General features: G+C 39.0%; 1 protein-coding gene across 1 annotated transcript in view; it reads right to left on the reverse strand.

Annotated features, from left to right (window-relative positions):
- Nucleotides 1–20,657, reverse strand: part of Map3k5 (mitogen-activated protein kinase kinase kinase 5) — a 188,731-nt gene that overhangs the window by 83,165 nt on the left and 84,909 nt on the right. The window contains exons 8-9 of the mRNA XM_005065835.4: nt 12,686–12,798; nt 732–891 (exon numbers count right to left, since the gene is read on the reverse strand). Of these exons, the coding sequence (XP_005065892.1) occupies nt 732–891; nt 12,686–12,798 (273 nt within the window). The remainder of the gene's footprint in view (nt 1–731; nt 892–12,685; nt 12,799–20,657) is intronic.

Genomic DNA, 20,657 nt, shown 5'->3' on the forward strand with positions numbered 1-20,657 from the left:
AAGAGGCGGGGATGCCATGGAGGAGGATTGGTTAAAAGAGATCTGAAGATGAGGACATCCGTGAGAAGCCACGAGGATCTTAACATGGCAGTCAGCTCTGGGGATGTGGGCTCTCAGAGCATGGACTCAGCGGTGCTCCAGGAAGGGACTCTCTCTGCATGGCTGTGCAACTTCTCACATCTTTACCCCGATGGTCACTCACCACGTGTGACAGAATGGAACTAGCATTATCTTAAAGTAGTCGGAAATGCAGAAGGAGTTTTGTTTCTATCTCTCCCATAGTACACAGACACTTTCCAAAAACAATCTGAAATTAAACAGGCGTGCGCATGTGTGCTCACACACACACACACACACACTGGGAAACAGTCCGATGTGTCTATCACACTAGGACTGAAAAATCAAGAATGAGAATTCCCAAACTGAGATTGGATCATGAAGGAAACAAAGCGCATGCCTTTGGGATGGAGCCCAGATCCGGGGTGAGGGTCAGATTTGAAAGCACAGACTGTGCAGTCCCACACTGTTCACGGGAGTGACACTGGTTGAGCTTGTAGGAAAAGCTAAGTGACTTCAAGGTCATCAGAACTTTAACAACTTCTTTATGAAACCTTTATTTTTCCTACAGACTCCAGATATTAGCCTAAAAATAACTAAAATGATCTAAAAGTTGTAAAATTGTGGCTATTTATTAAACATAACTGCATAAGCACACAAGAGTTGGTTATTACCACGCTGGCGTCTTCAGTTTGAATAGCTTTTCAGATGCTTGAATGACTCTCAGATGGTCATTGGCCAGGACACTCGCTCCCAGAAAAAATCCAACTTCCCAGTAGCTCTGGAGCTTTTCCAAGTTCCCCTTTTTACCCAGAAGGCTGCTCAGCTTCACCCCTAGGAGATGAAGAGGAAGCAGAGTGTTACACTGCAGGTAGGCAGGGCTGACTTTTCATTTAGACATGAAATTAAGGTCCTGAAAGATCAAAATAGCTCTAAGTTTGGGCTTACTCATGTGGTTCAAACGCATCGTAAGGAGATATTGTCTTGCTAAACAAAATGCACACAGAAGAAACAGAAAGTATCTTTTAAAAACTGTACCCATTTTTACTTTATTTACTCTTATGTGTAAGGGCGGTTTTTTTCTGCATATATCTGTATGCACCATGAAGCATTCAGAGGACAGAAGAGGGTGTCCCTGCAAGTGGAATTATGGACGGCTCTGAGCCATAGTGTGAGTGCTTGGAATTGAACCTGGGTCCTCTGCAAGAGAAACAAGTGTCCTTAACTGATGAGCCATCTCTCCAGCCCCAGCCAAAATTATCTTTAACTGAAAAACCCAACAATCATTTATGTTCCACAGTCTAGAATTTTCATGTATCTGTATATAAGATGAGAAAATCCAGCACACTGTAGGGTAAACCCCTTTCTTGTCTTGTTATACCATGGTTTATGAAATAACTGGAAAGGGAATTTTGTTGTGTTTTGTAGGCTGAAAACCTATTAAGAAACTGAAATACTAATGTATTTGTGTGTATAGCTTGCATATACATACATATATATTATATTATCACTAATGGACCTATCAAGCCAGACTCTAGATAGTGCTGTCGCTTTAGAGGCACCAATTTTTCTTCATTATACATGACTTGCACATGAGAAGCAAGCATTCTACAGTTATATACCCATCCTGTGACTGTTACAGTCTAACAAGCCTTAATGAAATAATGTGAATATTCCAACTTTGCTCAACATAATTTGCCCATCCACACTCCTTACATTTTATTACAACTGTCTTGTATTATTGATTTGCTTAAGATATATATCCTTGTAGAATTTCTTAACACTACTAGTTTCCATTACCATGAAAATTATTGGAAACCAGATCTAGTTACACATGCTATAGTGCTAGCTTCTGTGGAGGCAGCTAAGGCACCAAAAGTTGGATGTTTGCCTGGGCTACAGAGGGAGTTCCAGACCAGCCTGGGCAACGTAATCAGATTGTCATAGAGCAAGAAGAGGAGAAAAGAGTGTGGGGTAAGGGAACAGCTCAGTGCTAGAGCACATGTGAAGTATGTATAAGATTCTGAGTTCAATTCCCAGCATCACCAAAACTTTAGTCTTGATATTTAAAAGTGTAGGACATATTGTAACAGGTTACAGGGGCAGAAGACCACTCAAGGAAAGTACATTTATTGCTTATTAAAGGTACATTAATAGAGGTTTACCTATTAACTTGCAAATTTTTGTCCAGTTATTGTACAAATAATTCCTGTCTAGTGGACTTGTGACCTGTTGGAACATAAACCAGCTTCAAAGAAAACCAAGTGTAGAAATCATACCCTAATATTTCTTGTTAAACCATTTATTACTTCTTAAACATTCTTTAACTCAGACATATAATTTTTCTTTTTTTCCGAGACAAGGTTTCTCTGTGTAGCCCTGGATGCCCTGGAACTTACTCTATAGGCCAGGCTGGCCTTGAACTCACAGAGAGCCTCCTGCCTCTGCTTCCCGAGTGCTGAGACTAAAGGCATGCACCACCGCACAGCCCAAACATAGAGTCTTATTTAAGGGTTCCACATTAAATGGTTTAGATAAAATAATTTATCTTTGGCCCTGCATGCAACCAGCTGAGGCCAGGGGACTGCCACTGTGGTTCCCAACCCAACAGGAGCCAATGTACACAGAGACTGCCAGCATCCTAGTCTCTCTCCACCCACTGGACTAGGTAAGCCTGGGCCTGTTTCCTGGACACCTTCCTGGGCCCTGCACGCAACCAGCTAAGACCTGGGGACTGTGCACTGTGATTCCCATCCAGCCTACCCTGAGATTGTCAAGGCTCTGGCACTGGAACCGCCTCCATCCACGGGAAGAGGAGAATCACCAGAGTATTGGACCTGCTTGCACCCACCGAAAGGGAACCCTGGTCCCGTACCCACCAGGAGAGGAAGAGACTCCTTCTGCACCCACTGGAAGAAGGGATGAGAAGGAGATGGGGCTTTGATGGCGCACCCCTCTAATCCCAGTACTCGGGAGGCAGAGGCAGGCGGATCTCTGTGAGTTCGAGGCCAGTCTAGACTACAGAGCAAGTTCCAGGACTGCCTCAAAATCAATACAGAGAAACCCTGTCAGAAAAAAACAAAAACAAAATAAAAATAAAAGGAGACAATATAAAAACACACTCAGCAACGGAAAAACAAATATGACACTGTCAGAGTCTAGAGACGCTATACCAGTAAGACCTGAGCATCCCAATGCACTTGAAGCAGAAGAGAATGACCTGAAAAACAGCATCATGAAAATGATACAGACCCTCAAAGAGGATATGAGAAAATTCCTTAAAGAGATGGAAGAAAAAAAACAAACCAATAAATACAAGAAATGGAGGAAAAGACAAAGCAAAAATTGCAAGAAACAATTCAAACAGTACAAGGGTTGAAAGCTGAAATAGAGACAATAAAAAAAACATAGACTGAAGGAAGGCTGGAAATAGAAAAACTGGGCAAACGGTCAGGTACTACAGATGCAAACATAGCCAAGAGAATACAAGAGATGGAAGACAGAATCTCAGGCGTTGAAGATACACTAGGAGAAATAGATTCATGGACAAAAGAAAATCTCAAGTCCAATAAATCCCTAACACAAAATATCCAGGAAATATGGGACACCGTGAAAAGACCAAATCTAAGAATAATAGGTATAGAAGGTGAAGAAACCCAACTCAAAGGGGCAGAAAACATATTCAACAAAATCACAGAAGAAAACTTTCCCAACCTAAATAAAAACATGCCAATGAAAGTACAAGAAGCCTATGGAACACCAAATAGAGTGGACCACAAAAAAAGTTCACTCGCCACATAACAATCAAAACTCCAAACACACAGAATAAAGAAAGACTATTAAGCACAGCTAAAGAAAAAGATCATATAACATATAAAGGCAAATCTATGAGAATCATATCTTACTTCGGTCCTGGCTAGATATTCTACCAACACTAAGAGACCACAGATGCCAGCCAGGACTACTATACCCAGCAAAGCTTTCAATCACTATAGATGGAGAAAACAAGATATTCCATGAGAAAACCAGATTTAAAAAATACATATCCACTAACTGAGCCCTACAGAAATTTATGGAAGGAAAACTCCAACCCAAGGAAGTTAACTACAACCAGAAAAACATAGGCAATAGATAATCCCACTTTACCAACAGCCAAAGAAAAAAAGGGATGGAAATCCACACACAATTCCATCACCACCAACAATTTCAAAACAAGCAAGAATGAACAATCAATGGTCATTAATATCCCTCAATATTAGTGGTCTTAACTCACCCATAAAAAGACACAGGCTAAGAGAATGGATTCGAAGACAGAATCCATCCTTCTGCTGCATACAAGAAGCACACCTCAGCTTCAAAGACAGATGTTACCTCAGAGTTAAGGGTTAGGAAAAGATCTTCCAATCAAATGGACCCAAGAAACAAGTTGGGGTAGCAATTCTAATATCTAACAAATTAGACTTTAAACTAAAATCAATCAAAAGAGATGAAGGAGGTCATTTCATACTCATCACAGGTGAAATTTACCAAGATGAAGTCTCAATTCTGAACATTTATGCCCCAAATACAAAGGCATCCACGTTTGTAAAAGAAACATTACTAAAACTCAGATCACACATAAAACCTCACATACTTCTAGTGGGAGACTTCAATACCCCACTCTCACCACTAGACAGGACTATCAGATAGGAACTTAATGAAGAAACAAAGGAACTAATAAAGGTTATGACCCAATTGGGTGTAACAGACATCTACAGAACATTCCATCCAAACACCAAAGAATATACCTTCTTCTCAGCACCACATGGAACCTTCTCAAAATTCGACCACATACTTGGAAACATAGCAAACTCCAACAGATACAAAAAGATTGGAATAACTCCATGTATCTTATTAGACCACCATGATTTAAAGTTAGAATTCAGAAACAACACAAACTGCAGAAACCCTACAAAGTCATGGAAATTGAATAATGTGCAACTGCACCATTTCTGGGTCAAAGAAGAAATAAAAAAAGAAAATTAAAGACTTCCTAGAATTCAGTGAGAATGAAGACACAACATACCCAAACTTATGGAACACTTTGAAAGCAGTGCTAAGAGGAAAGTTCATAGCACTAAGTACCCACATGAAGAAACTGGAGAATAGTCACACTAGAGAATTAACAACACAATTGAAAGCTCTAGAACAAAAAGAAGCAAACGCACCCAGGAGGAGTAGATGCCAGGAAATAATCAAATTGAGGGCTGAAATCAATAAAGTAGAAACTAGGAAAACAATACAAAGAATCAATGTAACAAAGAGTTGGTTGGGGGAGCTCTTGGACTCCAGACTGATTGATGGCTGAGAGGCCAGCATGAGGCTGATTGAGACCCCCTAAATTTGGGTGTCAGTGAGGAGGCCTTGGCAATCTATGGGCCTTGGGTAGTAGACCAGTATTTATCCCTGGCATACAAATGGACTTCGGGTGCTCATTACACATTGAGGCATGCTCTCTCAGTCTGGACACTTGGGGGAGGGCCTAGGCCCTGCCCAGGATGAAATGACAGACTCTGAAGATCCCCCATGGATGGCCTCAGCCTCCCTGGGGCTTGGAGTGGGGATTGGGTGGGGTGTTGGGGGTGTTGGTAGCGGGTGGGAGAGGATGGGAGGGAGAGGGAGCTGGGATTGACATGTGAAACAAGCTTGTTTCTAATTTAAATAAGAAAAGAAAAAAAAATCACTTACCTATGTCTATTTTATATTTTGTGAGAGTTATAATTTTTCAAAGGGAAAATTATAACTAAAACAAAATAACCTTTAAATTTTAAGTTACATATTATTATATAATTTACTTTCAGGGGAAAATGAGCAGTTGGATGATCTTCATATTTTGTGAGGATAACTTAAAAAGACAACAGCTTTGCCACCAAAAAATTTCTTAAGTTGGAACTAGTTGCACCTGCCTATGCAAACTATGTAAAAACATCACAGCTATTCGATCTTGACATATAGGAAGGAAAAATGAGACACTAAAATGTATCTATCAAACCTGGTTGAAAATGAACAAGTTTTTATTTTGTTATACTTCCAGAGAAATAAGAAGTACAGTGAGGATCTAACAGAGAGTCCTGCTGTCAAACTTTCAAATAGTGACTATGGGAATGTTTAGATGTAAAACAACAGACAGACAACACCCCCCAACCCCTAATAGTTACAATAAAATTCAGTATTTATTAAAAAAAAATCTAGAACGTCATTCTTCGGTAGTGATATCTGGCTTTAACCATGGCATAAATCTGCCATATGACCGTGACACCATGAACATGGTCTCAAACTCAGAGATACAACTGCCTCTGCTTCCTGAGTCCTGGGATTAAAGGCATGTGCCACCATTCCCAGCTTATTTTTATTTGTATGTTATTTAATGTAGGACTCAGGTTCTCGTGTTTGCAAGGAAGGTACTTTACTGACTGAGCCATCTCCCAGTTCCTCTAATGTTTTTATATTTAGGAAACCTTTCTTTTTCTTGTGCACTTATACATTATGGATCTTAGTACATAAAAGAATATCTGTATTTAGCATATTTTCATAGGGTAGAGCTTCAGAAGTATTATACTAGGTTCTAGGCTTTATTTCCTAGATGCTGGGGGCAGGTGTGTGCCACTGGAACATTTTTAAAGGTCTTTATGTATGAGTGCTGATGTAACTACACCAAATGTAATTTTACCAGGTCCTTACCAACAGAGTAAATCTCTTATATGTAGAACTTTTTTGGCTTAGGTTATAAGCAATAGGTATTGTATTCTTGTTGTTTCAAATAACTTCCCACTGTTTCTTTCATTGAACTGCCTGCTTATGTAGTCTGAAACTTAACACAGCTCTCATTAGAACCGGTTGGCTTGCAAGTACTGAGGAGTTTTCAGTGGTATAGGTTTTATCATCATATTTTCACCTGGTGGCTGTGACTAAATTCAAGGCTCTTTTAATGGAAAAATGAGGACACAGAGCTCCGACCAAACTCTCATTAGTTGCCTAGCACTGAGCATGTTAAAAATGCTGACTCTTTCAATCCACACAACAAAATAAGCAAGGAAATATTTCCCTTTGCAATGTGGAGAACAAAGTCCAGAGAGATCTGGAAGCTTCCTAAAATGCTGAGATTAGATTCTTTCATTTTGGTTTCCTATTATGAAGAATTAAAAATGTATACAATTAGAAAACATACTATAGTAAGGGACTAGCAGTGTAACTCAGTAGTAGAGCATTGACTTAGCATGCACAATGTCCAACACACACAGAGAAGCAAAACAGACACACATGTGTGTATGCACACATACAAACATATGTACTACAATGAACGACCAGTTTTGTAACAACTGTTAACATTTTGTTCCAGTTTCTTGATTATTTTTGCTGAACCTTTCAAACTAAATCACAGATATATCATGTTCACAGATTATAAGGAACATAAACAATTCTCGTATAAATCTTTCTCCATCAGAACAATTAATTAACCCCTAGTGTTATATATTAGTTTGTCCTGACTCAAATACATCCTCTAATTATAACCTAAATGTCCCCCATAGGTTTTTTTCATAACCCCAGTCCAATAAATGGTCCTTCAATTACATTTGGTGTTCATAACTCCAAATATCTTTTAATCTACCTAACCCAACCATGCTTTTTATTTCCTATGACAAGATTTATTTATTTTCTCCCCAAAGCAGAGATTCTGTCTTATAGATCCTTGCATGCTGGACCTGCCCACTGGCATTCCATAGTAATGCCTAACTTACTTCATTATATCTCATGATTTCTTCTAAATGGATATTGGACCTAAAGCTTCCAGTTAAACATTTCTGGTGAGAATATTTCACAAGGGACACTCTGTGTTACATCAAAGAAACATGTAACAATGGTAACCATTCAAAATAGTGATGTTAGTTTGGTGACTTTGCAACATCCTTCCTTTCTGTAGACAAGTTTCTTTTTTTAAGATTTATCAATTTACTTATTTACTATGTGTATAGGTGTCCTGCCTACATGTATGTCTGTGTAGCACATTAATGCACACACATCTCCTTTGTGATGAGCAGTTTCATCAGGGGATAGCTCAGATATATATAAATATGGCATGATGTCTGCTTTCTAAATAAGGGTCTTCACTTAGTGATTTTGGTTCTAACTGAAAATCCTGCCGCAGTATACTGTCAAGTCATCACTGTTATTATCAACTTAACCTTCTTTCTACTTTATTACCCAGGATTCTCCAGAAGAATGTGTCCTCCTTGGGAGTAAAACTGTATATGATTGTCTTCCAATGGAGAAGACCTTCAGGATGGGTAAACCAGAGTACCAAGGTCTGATTTTCTGAGATGATGGCCAACTCATAATGGACAAGGGAGTTCTTTGTGGTTGGCAATGAGTTTGTTTTTTGTTTTATTTTTTCTTATCTTTATGGACACATGGATTTTATATTCAGTAATAAATTTATCATATTCCATCATTTTTATTTTGCTTTGAGGTTTTGTTTATTCCGGTTCAGTTTTTTTGTTGTTGTGTTTAGGTGGGGTGGACAGGGTTCTCTTTACAGCTAAGGGTGGCCTTGACCTTCTCGTCTTCCTGCCTCCATTCTTGGGTGCTGGGATTACAGGTGTGGCCACCAGGCCCTGGTCATGTTGCTGGGGACTGAACCCAGGACTTCCTGAGTACCAGGCAAGCATGATGCCAACCTGAGCTATAGTCCGGTCCCTGTTCTGTCTTTTTTAATGCTCAGAGAAAATGCGTTTAACATAGTAATTCATCTCATTCCCAAACACAGGGTTCTATTTCCTACACCATCATTATTGATATGAACCCACAACTATAATTCTGACTCTTCATAAAATGTATCACATTTTAAAAATTCCACATAGCATGTGAGAAACTTTTTTTTTTTTAATTTTACAAGACAGGGTTTCTCTGTATTGTTCTGGAGGCTGCCGGACCAGCCTGGCCTCAAACTCACAGAGATCCGCCTGCCTCTGCCTCCTGAGTGCTGGGATTAAAGGCGTGCGCCACCACCGCCCAGCGTGAGAAACTATTTTTAATGTTAGAATATTAATTTTAGTCTTTGAAGCTTAAAGTAGAAAGAAGATTTAAGATGTGGTCCTGTGTGTTAAATACTAATTCTAAGTAGTTGAGTCATCAGTTATTATCCAAAAGTTAAGACTTATGAAACAATTACTATAACCTTAAACAAACCCATAACTATAAGTAGGATGGTTTGGACATGGCTTGAACGTTTGTCTCTAAGGTTCATGTACTAGAAGCTCGGGGCTTAGTATAGTCGTATTGGGAAATATTGGGACCTTTAATAAATAGAGCATGGTTGGGTGGTTAGCTCACTGGAGTCACTGTCCTCATGGTCCCAGAAGGGATCAATAGGGGCCTTCATCAGTTCCTATGAGAGTGAGTTGTTACACAAGATAGAGCAATTCTAGTCACTGAATCATACCTATAATATCCCTATATCATCATGCAACTGTTCACTCTTGACATCCACCATAATGGGATACAGCCAAGGGACCACATCGGTGGAGCGCCTGACCTTGTACTTTTCAACCTGCAAACTTGTGGTCTAAGTAAAGTATCCAACCTCTGTTATTTTGTTACAACAACAGAAAATGGACTAGTAGAATTTTTGGCCATAAACATGACAGTTAAGAATTATTTCTTGCCAGGCAGTGGTGGCGCACTCCTTTAATCCCAGCACTCGGGAGGCAGAGACAGGCGGATCTCTGTGAGTTCGAGGCCAGCCTGGGCTACAGAGCGAGTTCCAGGACAGCCTCCAAAACAATACAGAGAAACCCTGTCCCAAAAAACAAAATAACAAACAAACAAACAAACAAAAAGAATTATTTCTTAACGATTTCAAACATAAGATAATTAATTTGGGAAGGTTAAAATTTAGTGATTTTCTTACTATACTTCAATTTTAATTTTTGCTTCATTAAAAAGCAAAGAAAGGATATCATAAGGACAAATGTGATTATTATAATAACTTAGTAATTCAGACTAATTCATATGCTTTAGGGTACCAACACAATGAATGGAAGAAGATGTAAATTTAATTTTTTGATTAGAAAATTAATGGAATAAATACAATTGTAGCTTTAAAATATACCAAACATGCTATTAACTTTCTTTTTCTTGCATACTATTTCATATTGTTATGTTAGCTTATTTATTTATTTGCCCAAACAATTTTTCTTGAAAATACAGATAATCTAATCTTACTATATTAAAATTAATTTTAGGTCAACCCATTTTTGATTGGTATAATTTATGACTGAATGAAGTATACCCTAGAAAGTTAAGTATCATTTAATGCAGGTGTATAATTTACATGGTAGTATTACATAACCTTAAAACTTAGCTGGTACAACAGCTAAAATTCACCATCAAGTTCAATTGTAAGTCTTGATACATGGTGAAATTTCCAAATTTAAATAATTTAATTTTTTGTGTGTGCATGTCCCTGTGTGTGAGGAGATTGCATACGTGTGTGCGTGGGTGGGTCTGTGTGCATACATGCGTATATATGGAGGCCACCGGTAAACTTCTAGTGTGGTTCCCTACGTGCCGTTAATCTTAGTATTTGTTTATTTTTGAGATAGGGTCTATTGCTGGCCTAGAGCTAACCAAGTAGGGTAGGCTGTCTGGACAGGGAGCCCCAGGAATTGCACCTACCTCTCCAGCGAAGATGACTGCAAGTGGCCCATCTCATCAAGCTTTCTTATGTGGGCTGGGGGCCAGGGGTGATTGTGGGTGTTGTCAAAAATCAAGTTTTCCTGATCCCACAGCATATACTTTTCCAAATGAGTTATCTCCCCAGCCCAATTTCCAAAAACTTAAAGTCAACCTCATGTTTTTAAATGCTTGTTCAACATATGTTCTGAGTTCTTCTTGGAATAAAATAGTGTTTACTTTGTGAAGCTACGTTACAGTTCTCCCAACGTCAGTGTGTTGACTTCCCTCATCTATAAACCACTTAACAATGAAACCGAGAGTAAGTACATTTCCAAACCCCTATTACAGCTCGACCTATAGATGCAAATCAGTGTGGAGTGCCAGAAGGGTTGAAGGGCTCCAACTAAACTTCATCTGTGTTCCAGAGAGCAGCAACAATATGTTCAGATCACTGATCTAGAGGGAGTTCCGATTACGGGAGAGTTTTTACATCAAGATGCAACATTTCAGAATCATTTATAAAAGGCACAAATTGATGTTCATTTTTCCTGTTTTAGTTATCAACCAAAAAATCATTTCACTTGACTTTAGACAAAAGGTGAATGATCCAACTAACACATAATGCCAACTAGAGCTTGGTGCTTTAGCAGCAGTGCAACCCAGTGACGATCGTTAGATTTTATCATTCCTTGAGCCTGGGACTCTGTTTACCCTCAAAAATATCTTACAACAGTACATGATGGAAATTTTAAAAGCCCTTCTCAGGTGATGCTTTTAAAAAGCATGGGATTTATTTTTCCTTAGAGATACTTAAACCACTTTCAAGTTAAAAATAATAGAAAATTTTCTTTCATAATGAATAATTTAATTAACATAAGTGTTTTTTCTCTTGTGAAAAATAAGGCCCAAGACGTCTGTGACCATGGTAATAATTCCTCCAAGAGCTGGGAAGGTCTCTAAGGAGGGGCTAACCCATTCACCAGAACAAGATGTGGTTACCACAGAAGATACTCTAGGATCTAGAAACTTACAATAAAAAAAATGCTACCAAAACCTAAATTGAAACCATCACTCCAAACTGATTCACAAAGATGTGAATACTAATTTCGTTAAATTTCTAAAGAAGGCCAGCAGATGAAACAGTGCTACAGATAGGGGAGTGACAGGCACATTCTCTCAAGGGCAACAATTCAAACTGGTCTCTGAGGGGGCCAGCTACCACAAATGGTGTCAGCTACTTTACTGTTATTCTCGGGGATTTGTAGGTTTCACCCACACCACCAGGAAATCACAGGGGAAACTGTGTTTGGAGCAAAAAAAAAAAAAACAAACAAACTAGAAGTTACCCAGTTAGCTAGCTTCCCTTCCTCCCTCCCTCCCTCCCTCCATTCCTCCCTCCCTCCCTCCCTCTCTCTTTTCTTCCTTCCCTTCCTCCCATTTTATTTTTATTGTCTTGAGACTCTTGTATCCCAGGCAATTCTTGAATTCACTATGTGGTCGATGATGTTCACAAACTCTTGGTCCTCTAAACCTCCACTTCCCAAGTGCTGGGCTTATAGGTGTGCAGCACCAACTCCAGTAGTCTGTCTGCCTTTTGTTTTCTTTTGAAAGCACCAGGAACACAGGATCTTACACATGCCTGACATTCACAAAACTAACTGGACCAGGGACTGAATGGAGAACATGTACCTTCAATATAAGTTTGAGTTGTAACAATAAGAACCAAGTAAAAATATGAATTATATCCTAATACTAGAATTCTTACAATAGTAAGAAATTCTGATCCAGAAGATCTACTAGCACTCCCCCAACCAGATTTAGATTAGATATAATAAAAACCACAAGTGTCTTCTCTGTTGCAGCCACTCTGGGTCGAATTTCTTAATTCCCTTTAAAAATATCAAGCTGCAGTTACCAACTTTCCGAAGCTCAAAGGAGGATTCAAATTGGTGCCCAGCGGCCAGCAGGAGGACTGCGTAATTAATTCCTGACTGTAGTGTTGGCTCAGACTCAAACGCCTTTTTGAACCTATGGGGGAGAAATGCACAAGTTTACTTTCTCAATCATAAAACCCTGGGTGTGCAGTAACCTCTGTTTGCATAACTCCAGTGCCCAAGCAAAAAAAAATATTCCATTGGCTCCCACCCCAGAGTCTAGTGTGCTGTTTAGGAGTTAATGCTTAAGTAACTTCATATCCTTGACTCCCCAGCCCCTCTAATTCCAATAGTTGACTCATCCTCTACCTAGTGACTCCATGTCTTTAAAATTTTGTCTTCCCCGTCTACCAGTAATGTATACATTTTGAAAATGAAAACTCTGAACACTTTTTTTCTGTCTTTTTTTGTAGTATCACCCTGAAAGGATGGCTTCCATGTAAGTGATAGGAACAATGACAAAATGTCAATGACAGGAGGAAATTTACAAAGTTCAAGGTCATGCTGTTGTACAGTAATTCTGGCTGGAACATTCTCCAAATGATCTTGAGCCCGATCTCCAAGCTTGGAAAGCACACCCACACTCAAAAGGACCAATGTTTGCACATCTGTTGCAATTTTCAAGGTAACACATCCAAGGGGCCATATAAGGGATCCCACACATGCAATATTAAGCATGCAATGACACTGATTGTTATTTCTTTTGAATACAAAGAAGAAAAGTAAAAACAAACACTCTTGTCCCCAGTATAATCTGCTTGAGATGGACAAATGAAAATTGGAATGAAGAAAACATAGACTAAATTCCTAATAAATGGCCATTTGAAGATACATTTTTAAAAAGGATTACATAAGGAAAAGTACATTATAGAAGTTATACTATTTAAATCATAAATGAAAGACAGGAATATTAAAACTGTGGCGCTAGGAAGAGTAGTATATTTATACTCTTAGCTTTTATATGTTCTTAATATTTCTTATAATTTAAAATAAGTTAAACATTAAACAAAAGCACATCTTTCTGAATGTTGAAGATCCTATGTCTTCCTTAATAGGCTTGCTTTTAAGGAGAAAAAATGTCTAAATACAAACCAACACCAACACAGTTATTAATCTTCATCATTTGGCTCTATTAGATAAATTATTTGCAGACTATAGGAGGAAATTTTGACTATGCAAAATATTTATATCTCTTTTCAAATACAGATATTTCCATTCTAAATGGAAAACCAGGTCACACCAAGGGAAATCATAACTTACTCTCATTTATGTCTTAAAGGTCTTTGTACCTTTAAGTACCCCTCCATGCCTCTGTATCAGCTCCTGGCTCCAGGTTCCTGCTCTGAGTGGGTTCCTGCCCTCACTACTTTTGTTGATGGACCGTTATATGGAATGGTGACAGAAATAAACTCTTTCCCCCCAAGTTGCTTTTGGTTATAGTGTTTCATCACAGCAATAGTAATGCTAAAACACTTTGTTTCAGCACAGCAATAGTAACGCTAAGACACTTTGTTTCAGCACAGCAATAGTAACGCTAAGACACTTTGTTTCAGCACAGCAATAGTAACGCTAAAACACTTTGTTTCAGCACAGCAATAGTAATGCTAAGACACTTTGTTTCAGCACAGCAATAGTAATGCTAAGACACTTTGTTTCAGCACAGCAATAGTAATGCTAAGACACTTTGTTTGGACAGTGTTTGCCTCAATGGCCTTTTGCTTGTTTCTGGTTTCCAATTCGTTTCGCTATGGAGCACTTGTGTGTTTCCTATGTTTGCTCTCTCTTTTATTTTTAATTATGTCTTTATGTTTGTTTTCTAAAGAGAGATAAAAAGAAAGGAGGTGGAATTTGGGTGGGTGGGGAGGTCAGGGGGATCCAAGAAGAGTTGGAGAAGGAGAAACTGTGATCAGAATATAATAGTATGAAAAAACATTTTTTCAATTAAAAAGTGATGTCCTTCAAAAAAAAGAGGTGAAATTTGCACATCTGTAAAGTGAAATAAAACACAATTCTAGGGAATGGATTACTCTAAGAAGAACTGGATTGCTGTTGGCCATGAGGGAGGTCAGGCTGGTCTTGGTGTAAGCAGAGATAGTCTGCCTTTCTGAAGGTCTGTTTGGGAGAAATGAAACTAGTGGAGTGCTCGATAATTGTGCAAGTCGGAAACATGAAGGAACCTCGGACAATAAGGCTAACGTTTTCCCAGAGCACACACACTGAAGGATGGGCTGCCTTCTATAGGAGTCTAGGGTGGGGCATGCCTGGGATGACAAAGTGAAAACCGGTAATATTCAAGTCCCACTAAGTTAAAGACTCATTAGGAAAAGGAGCCTAGAATAAATACATAAAGAGTATCACTCTATACAGATATTTCTGGAGTTGGGAAGATGTCTCCGCAAGCATGAAAATCTGAGTTTGGATTCCCAGCAGCCATATACAAATCTGGGTGTGGCAGCATACATGTGTAACCCCAGTACTAGGGAATGGTAGCAGCACCCATGTCTAACCCCAGTGCTAGGGAGTGGTGACAGCACACATGTACTGGACAGTGGAAACAAGTGGATACCTGGACCTTGTTAGCCAGGCTGGTTAGGTGAATCAGTGAGTTCCACATGCATTGAGAGATGCTGTTTAAAACATACGCTGGAAAAAGATTGAGGAAAATACCCTATGGTGTCCTCTAGCCTTCACACATGCACACATGTACATATACATCTGAAGGCACAGATACTGACACATGAACATGCATATACACTACACACATAACACACTGAATAAATAGATAAGAAATTTACTAAAGTTTGGAGCTGAAGAATGAAAAGCTAAATCCCAAACCCCAAAGTGTGGACAAGAAATCTCCCATAGTGTTTAAAGGGATTAAGAGGTAGATCTTCCAGGCTCTCTGTCAAAAGTTAAAGATGATCACAGTCAAGAAAAAGACAAAACAGGTAGGTTAGGTCAACCCAAACTGAACTCAGACAGAGTTCAACTCAGCCTCATTTGCTGACATCAGCAGCTTCTGGACCTACATGCTCTGCAAGAGAAAACAATATGACTTTTTTGTCCTAATAATTCTGGAATGCAGGATGCCTGATGCATAACGAAGAATTATGAAGCATGCAAAGAGTCAAGCAAGTGAACCACTAACGAAGAGTCAACACCAGCAAGAAACGCTGATACATCACAATCTATGGTGTATCTAAGATGCAGACTTTAAAATGACTACACAAGGCAAAGAAAACAGGAAAAGACGAGCACAGTGAAAGAAAAGACCAACCCTTTTACACAGAGTTGGAGTATTAAAAATATCTAATAATCTGGACCTAACGTACTCCAAGCATGAAAATAAAAATGGGCTTAAAAGCACACTAAACACAACAGTAGGTAGTTTTGCTGAAATAAGCAAATTGATAACAAACACAAAACAGTGGATGCAGTATTTAAAATGAAGCAGAGGAAGAAATAAAAAAGGAAAAAGAAAAAGGCACAGGGGACATATGGGACCTACTTTAAAAGCCTAACATGTGCTCTTATATGCCCACAAGAAATGAAAGTGGACATGTAACACAAGAAATAGCTCAAGATGTGGATAAAAATATTCAAAAGCTGATGAAAACACCAGCACCCAGGAAGAGGAAACCTCAACGGAGGAAATGCCTGCACCATACTGGCCTGTGGGCGTGTCCATGAGGCTTTTCTCTAGTAGTTAATTGATGCAGGAGGACCCAGACCATTCTGGGAGGCACCATCCCTAGGCAGATGGTCCTTGGCTGTGTGAGGAAGCCAGCTGGGCAAGCAGGGGAAACCAGCCAGCAAGCATCATTTCTCTGTGGTTTCTGCTTCATTCAACTCCTGCCCCGGGTTTCCCCCTAGACGTCCTAACTTGGCTTCCCTCGATGATGGACCCTTTGCTCCTCAAACCTGCTTCTGGTCTCACCATATCACAGCGACAGAAACCAAATCAATACAACTTCATTTGGGGGAAAAAACAAAACAATTTAGAGACGGAACAAAGCCTTCACATGTTTAGAGAATGCCAATAATATTTGAATAATAGCATGAAGTTACCATTCCTGTCACTTTTTATATTTTAGCACTAAATATTTGTTGAAAGGGAGCCAATGCATTGTACTACGTTCAGTTCAGAAGCAATATTTTGCATCTAAATGCAGTTACATTGTAATTACATTTAAAATGAATCACTTCTCAGCTATGCTTTCAAAGTAACAGAATTGTTTCAAAAGCTTCCTTGGATTAGCACAGTTGGTTGACTGACTATGAAAGAGGAAACCTTTGATTGTAAAGTGAGTAGTATTTTCATAAAAAAGACTGTTCATGTTTTCATCTTGGCTGAGATGGTCAACAACTATCGAGTACAAACAAGTATTCTTGACTTGATTATTTCTGGCTGAAGAGTGCCTGCATTCCAGCCAGGAGAAGCTGGACTCAAGTTCCATTTAGCTGTCACTTCTCTTTGTTTGTGACATAACAACTGTAATTCTCCTGGTGACACATGGGTAGTTAAATTATAATTTCATGCTCCTTCGCGTCTGTAGACAGACTTCTGAAATTATCACCCAGGAAAATTTCAAAGGCAAAACAGAACAGCACATGTAGGAAATGAGTGTTGAGTTGCCTGTTGAAGTGCCATGCTGACCAGGGGATAGCACTCCCTAATTCCAACTGTGCATGCACTCATTCCTTATAATACAAATTTCAGAACAAAAATTTTAAAAAGCCCCCAATACTATTTCTTTCATCCATTTATACAAATCTTTTTTTCCTGAAAAGATAAAAACCATGCTGTTTTAAAATCTACCTTTTAATTTGATATATCATGATACATGTCACAAGAAACATTTTTCCAAAGTCACAATTTTTTTCTGAGTGTGTATATAACAAAAGAACTGAAATTGGGGTCTCAAAAAAGACATCTGTATAGCAATATTCATAGCAGCATTGTTTACAATCTGCAAAATATAGGAGAACCAACATGTTTGTAGATGGGTGAAAAAATGTGATATATACATATGAAGAACTATGATTCAGCCTTCAAAGGAAAGAAATGCTGGCACAGGTATCACATTCATAAACGTTGAAAACAAGATGGTAAGTCAGTTGCCATAATCACAAAGCAAATATGAGGTACCTCCAGTTGCTTCACAGAAACAGGAAGTAGAGTAGTGATTCCCAGGGGCTCAGATAAGGGAGGAATGGAAGTTATTTAATGGGTGCAGAGTTTCAGTTTTGGGAGATGGAGAGAGGTTTGTGGATGGGTTATGGTGACGAGACACACAATGACACAAATGTACTCATTGCTGGTGGACTGCATTCTCAAAACTGGTTAAGGTAGTAAATTTCTTTTAAGATATACTTTGTATCACCACCAACAAAACAAGCAACACACACACACACACACACAGCCCCACAACTTTGAATGCTACCCTTCATTTTTAAAAATTCCTTTTTGTTAATATTTAGGTTTCTTATTTCTTGTTATCACAAATTCACTGTAGTGGATGTTACTGTATGCAAATCTTTGCTTTGCGTCCACTGTTTCTTTAGGATATGTTCCAGATGACATAACTCCATCAAAGAACATGAATTATTTCAGAGCTCTATATCCACAATGCCAAACCACATCTCAGAAAGGTCAATTTATATTCCCAAGATCAGTGTAGGAGTAGCTTTCACACATTGTACTTTTGTCAAAATATTTTGGTCTTTTTGCCCCTTTGCCAAGAGATAATGAAAACAAAAAAAAAAGTAGAATGTTTCGATCTTCCAACAATTATTGATGTCAAAGAGGCTGCCGTTATTAATTGGCTAGGACAACAATTGCATTGTGGTTACAGAAAAACAGCCGTGGTTGTTCCACCAGCTAATATCCTACTCAAGAAATAGCTAAATGCTTCTACCAGCCACCCAGGGCTTCTGATCTGAGAAACTAGTTTCTGAACTGGCAAATCTAGCACATCCGAGTCCCATTTCAACAACAGCTTCATTGGAAAGAACAAATAAAAAATACACTAACCAAAGAATTAACATCAGATGCACAAATCCCAATGGAGTTACATAAGAAGCACAAATCTATGATTCTCCAAGAATTATCAGTTCTATAGCAATGTCATTTAGTGAGAGGGAATTAGATGAAATCCCAGAGAGCTCAAATGTATGCTCAAAGACACAAGCAAGACAGTGTTCTAAGCTATTGTGCCACATAAGAATCCAGTGTGACTATTTCATAGTTTTCTTTATGGATGAGGTTTTTAAATGAGTATGGTTGAGAATCCCGACAATTATTACCTCTGTGACATGGTGATCTGTTCTCATTTCCTTGGACCATTTCCAACTGTGAAAACTGCCACGTCAGAGGTTGTCAAAGCTCCTGAGTCTCAGTACCAGGTCAACTCAGAGCTGGCCATCCGTCCTACTTCAGTCTCTGTCTCTCAGCCCACTGTCTCTTTCACTAGCTCCAACATCCTCCAACATGGTACCATGGCTGTCTTTCTTGATTTACTTAGCACCTATGATTTTTTAAAAAGGATGCCCTTTTCATAAACTAAAAGTAAACCGTGGTCTAATCACACAAAGATAAATCCCAGCACTGGGGAAGTAGATTCAGGCAGATGCCTGAAGCTCACTGGCCAGTCAACCTAGACTACTGGATGAGCTAAAGACCAGGGAGGGAGGGAGGGAGAGAGGGAGGAAAAAGAAAAGAAAAACGACAGCACTTTAAGAATGACACTCAAGATTGTCCTCTGACTGCTACTCGCATATATTTGTATACACACACACAAACACATTATTTTGCAATATTAACCTATATTATAAAAATTTAAGTATAAAAATACAACTGAACTTCTATATCCATGGGTTCCCCATTCCAATATTCAACACATGTTAGGCTGAAAATATTTAATAAAATATTGTCTCTATACTTAATTAGTAGTTATTTTCTTGTCATTATTCTGTAAACAGTAAAACAGCTATGAAGATAGAAGTTGCATTGTATCAGGCATCATAAGTAGTGGAGACAAGTCAGGAATATGGAAGGACTGCTTACATAGGTTATATGCAATTACCACACCATTTTAAGGACTTGAATGCCCATGGACTTTGATCCTTGGGTGTCTTGCAACTAATTCCCCATGAATACCAAGACATGAATGTAGTACCATCATTCCAGTCAAGCTCAATGGCTTCAATGAACAAAATAACTAAGCCGATGACCATGAAAAACATGTTAAACAATCTTTTCTTTTTGAATGCTTCAGTCAGAATCGGAATGAATATATGGATTCACTCCAATCTTCTTGTTCACGTCATATCGCATTTAAAAGCCAAAGTCTATTGCAATGTCAAATCATATTGTGGAAAATTAAAAGAAAACAAAAATATCTGTTTCTGATTTTCTATTTTTACATTCTGAATCCCCAACTGAAATCCTCAGAAAACAGCGCACACTGAAGGGCAGTAAGAGGATGCCGCGCAGAACCTCTTGCATCAGGGGGTATGCATAGAGGAGCATGGAACCTTCACCTTCTACCATGGGCAGGAACAGTGTCATCACAACTGCTGGGGGCCTTTTCTGCTGGGTTGAAGTTCTTGCCCTTAAGCTTTCTACGGTGCAGGGACCACGGTTTATTCAAACAAGCACGAACGGCTGAGGCTATGACTCAAGGCTGAGGGACTGACTGCTTGCAATGACGCTGCATTTTTTTAAATCCCAGCACCTGCAATGGGCGAGCGAAGACACAGATGATTATGACTCAAGAAAGAAGTCAGCTGAGACATCAGGCTGGGATGGGGATCCCAGGGCAGGTGGAATACTGGGCACATCTGATGAGGTATTCATTCGGTAGCGGTACCCCTTACTGCCAGCACCCCAGTGGGGCAGGTTTCATTCTCTGCTCTAACAGAAAGCAAGGTGAAGCTAAGTGCTATTGAGAA

The sequence above is a fragment of the Mesocricetus auratus genome, unplaced genomic scaffold, assembly GCF_017639785.1.
Source record: "Mesocricetus auratus isolate SY011 unplaced genomic scaffold, BCM_Maur_2.0 Super-Scaffold_100018, whole genome shotgun sequence".
Taxonomy (NCBI): Eukaryota; Metazoa; Chordata; class Mammalia; order Rodentia; family Cricetidae; genus Mesocricetus; species Mesocricetus auratus.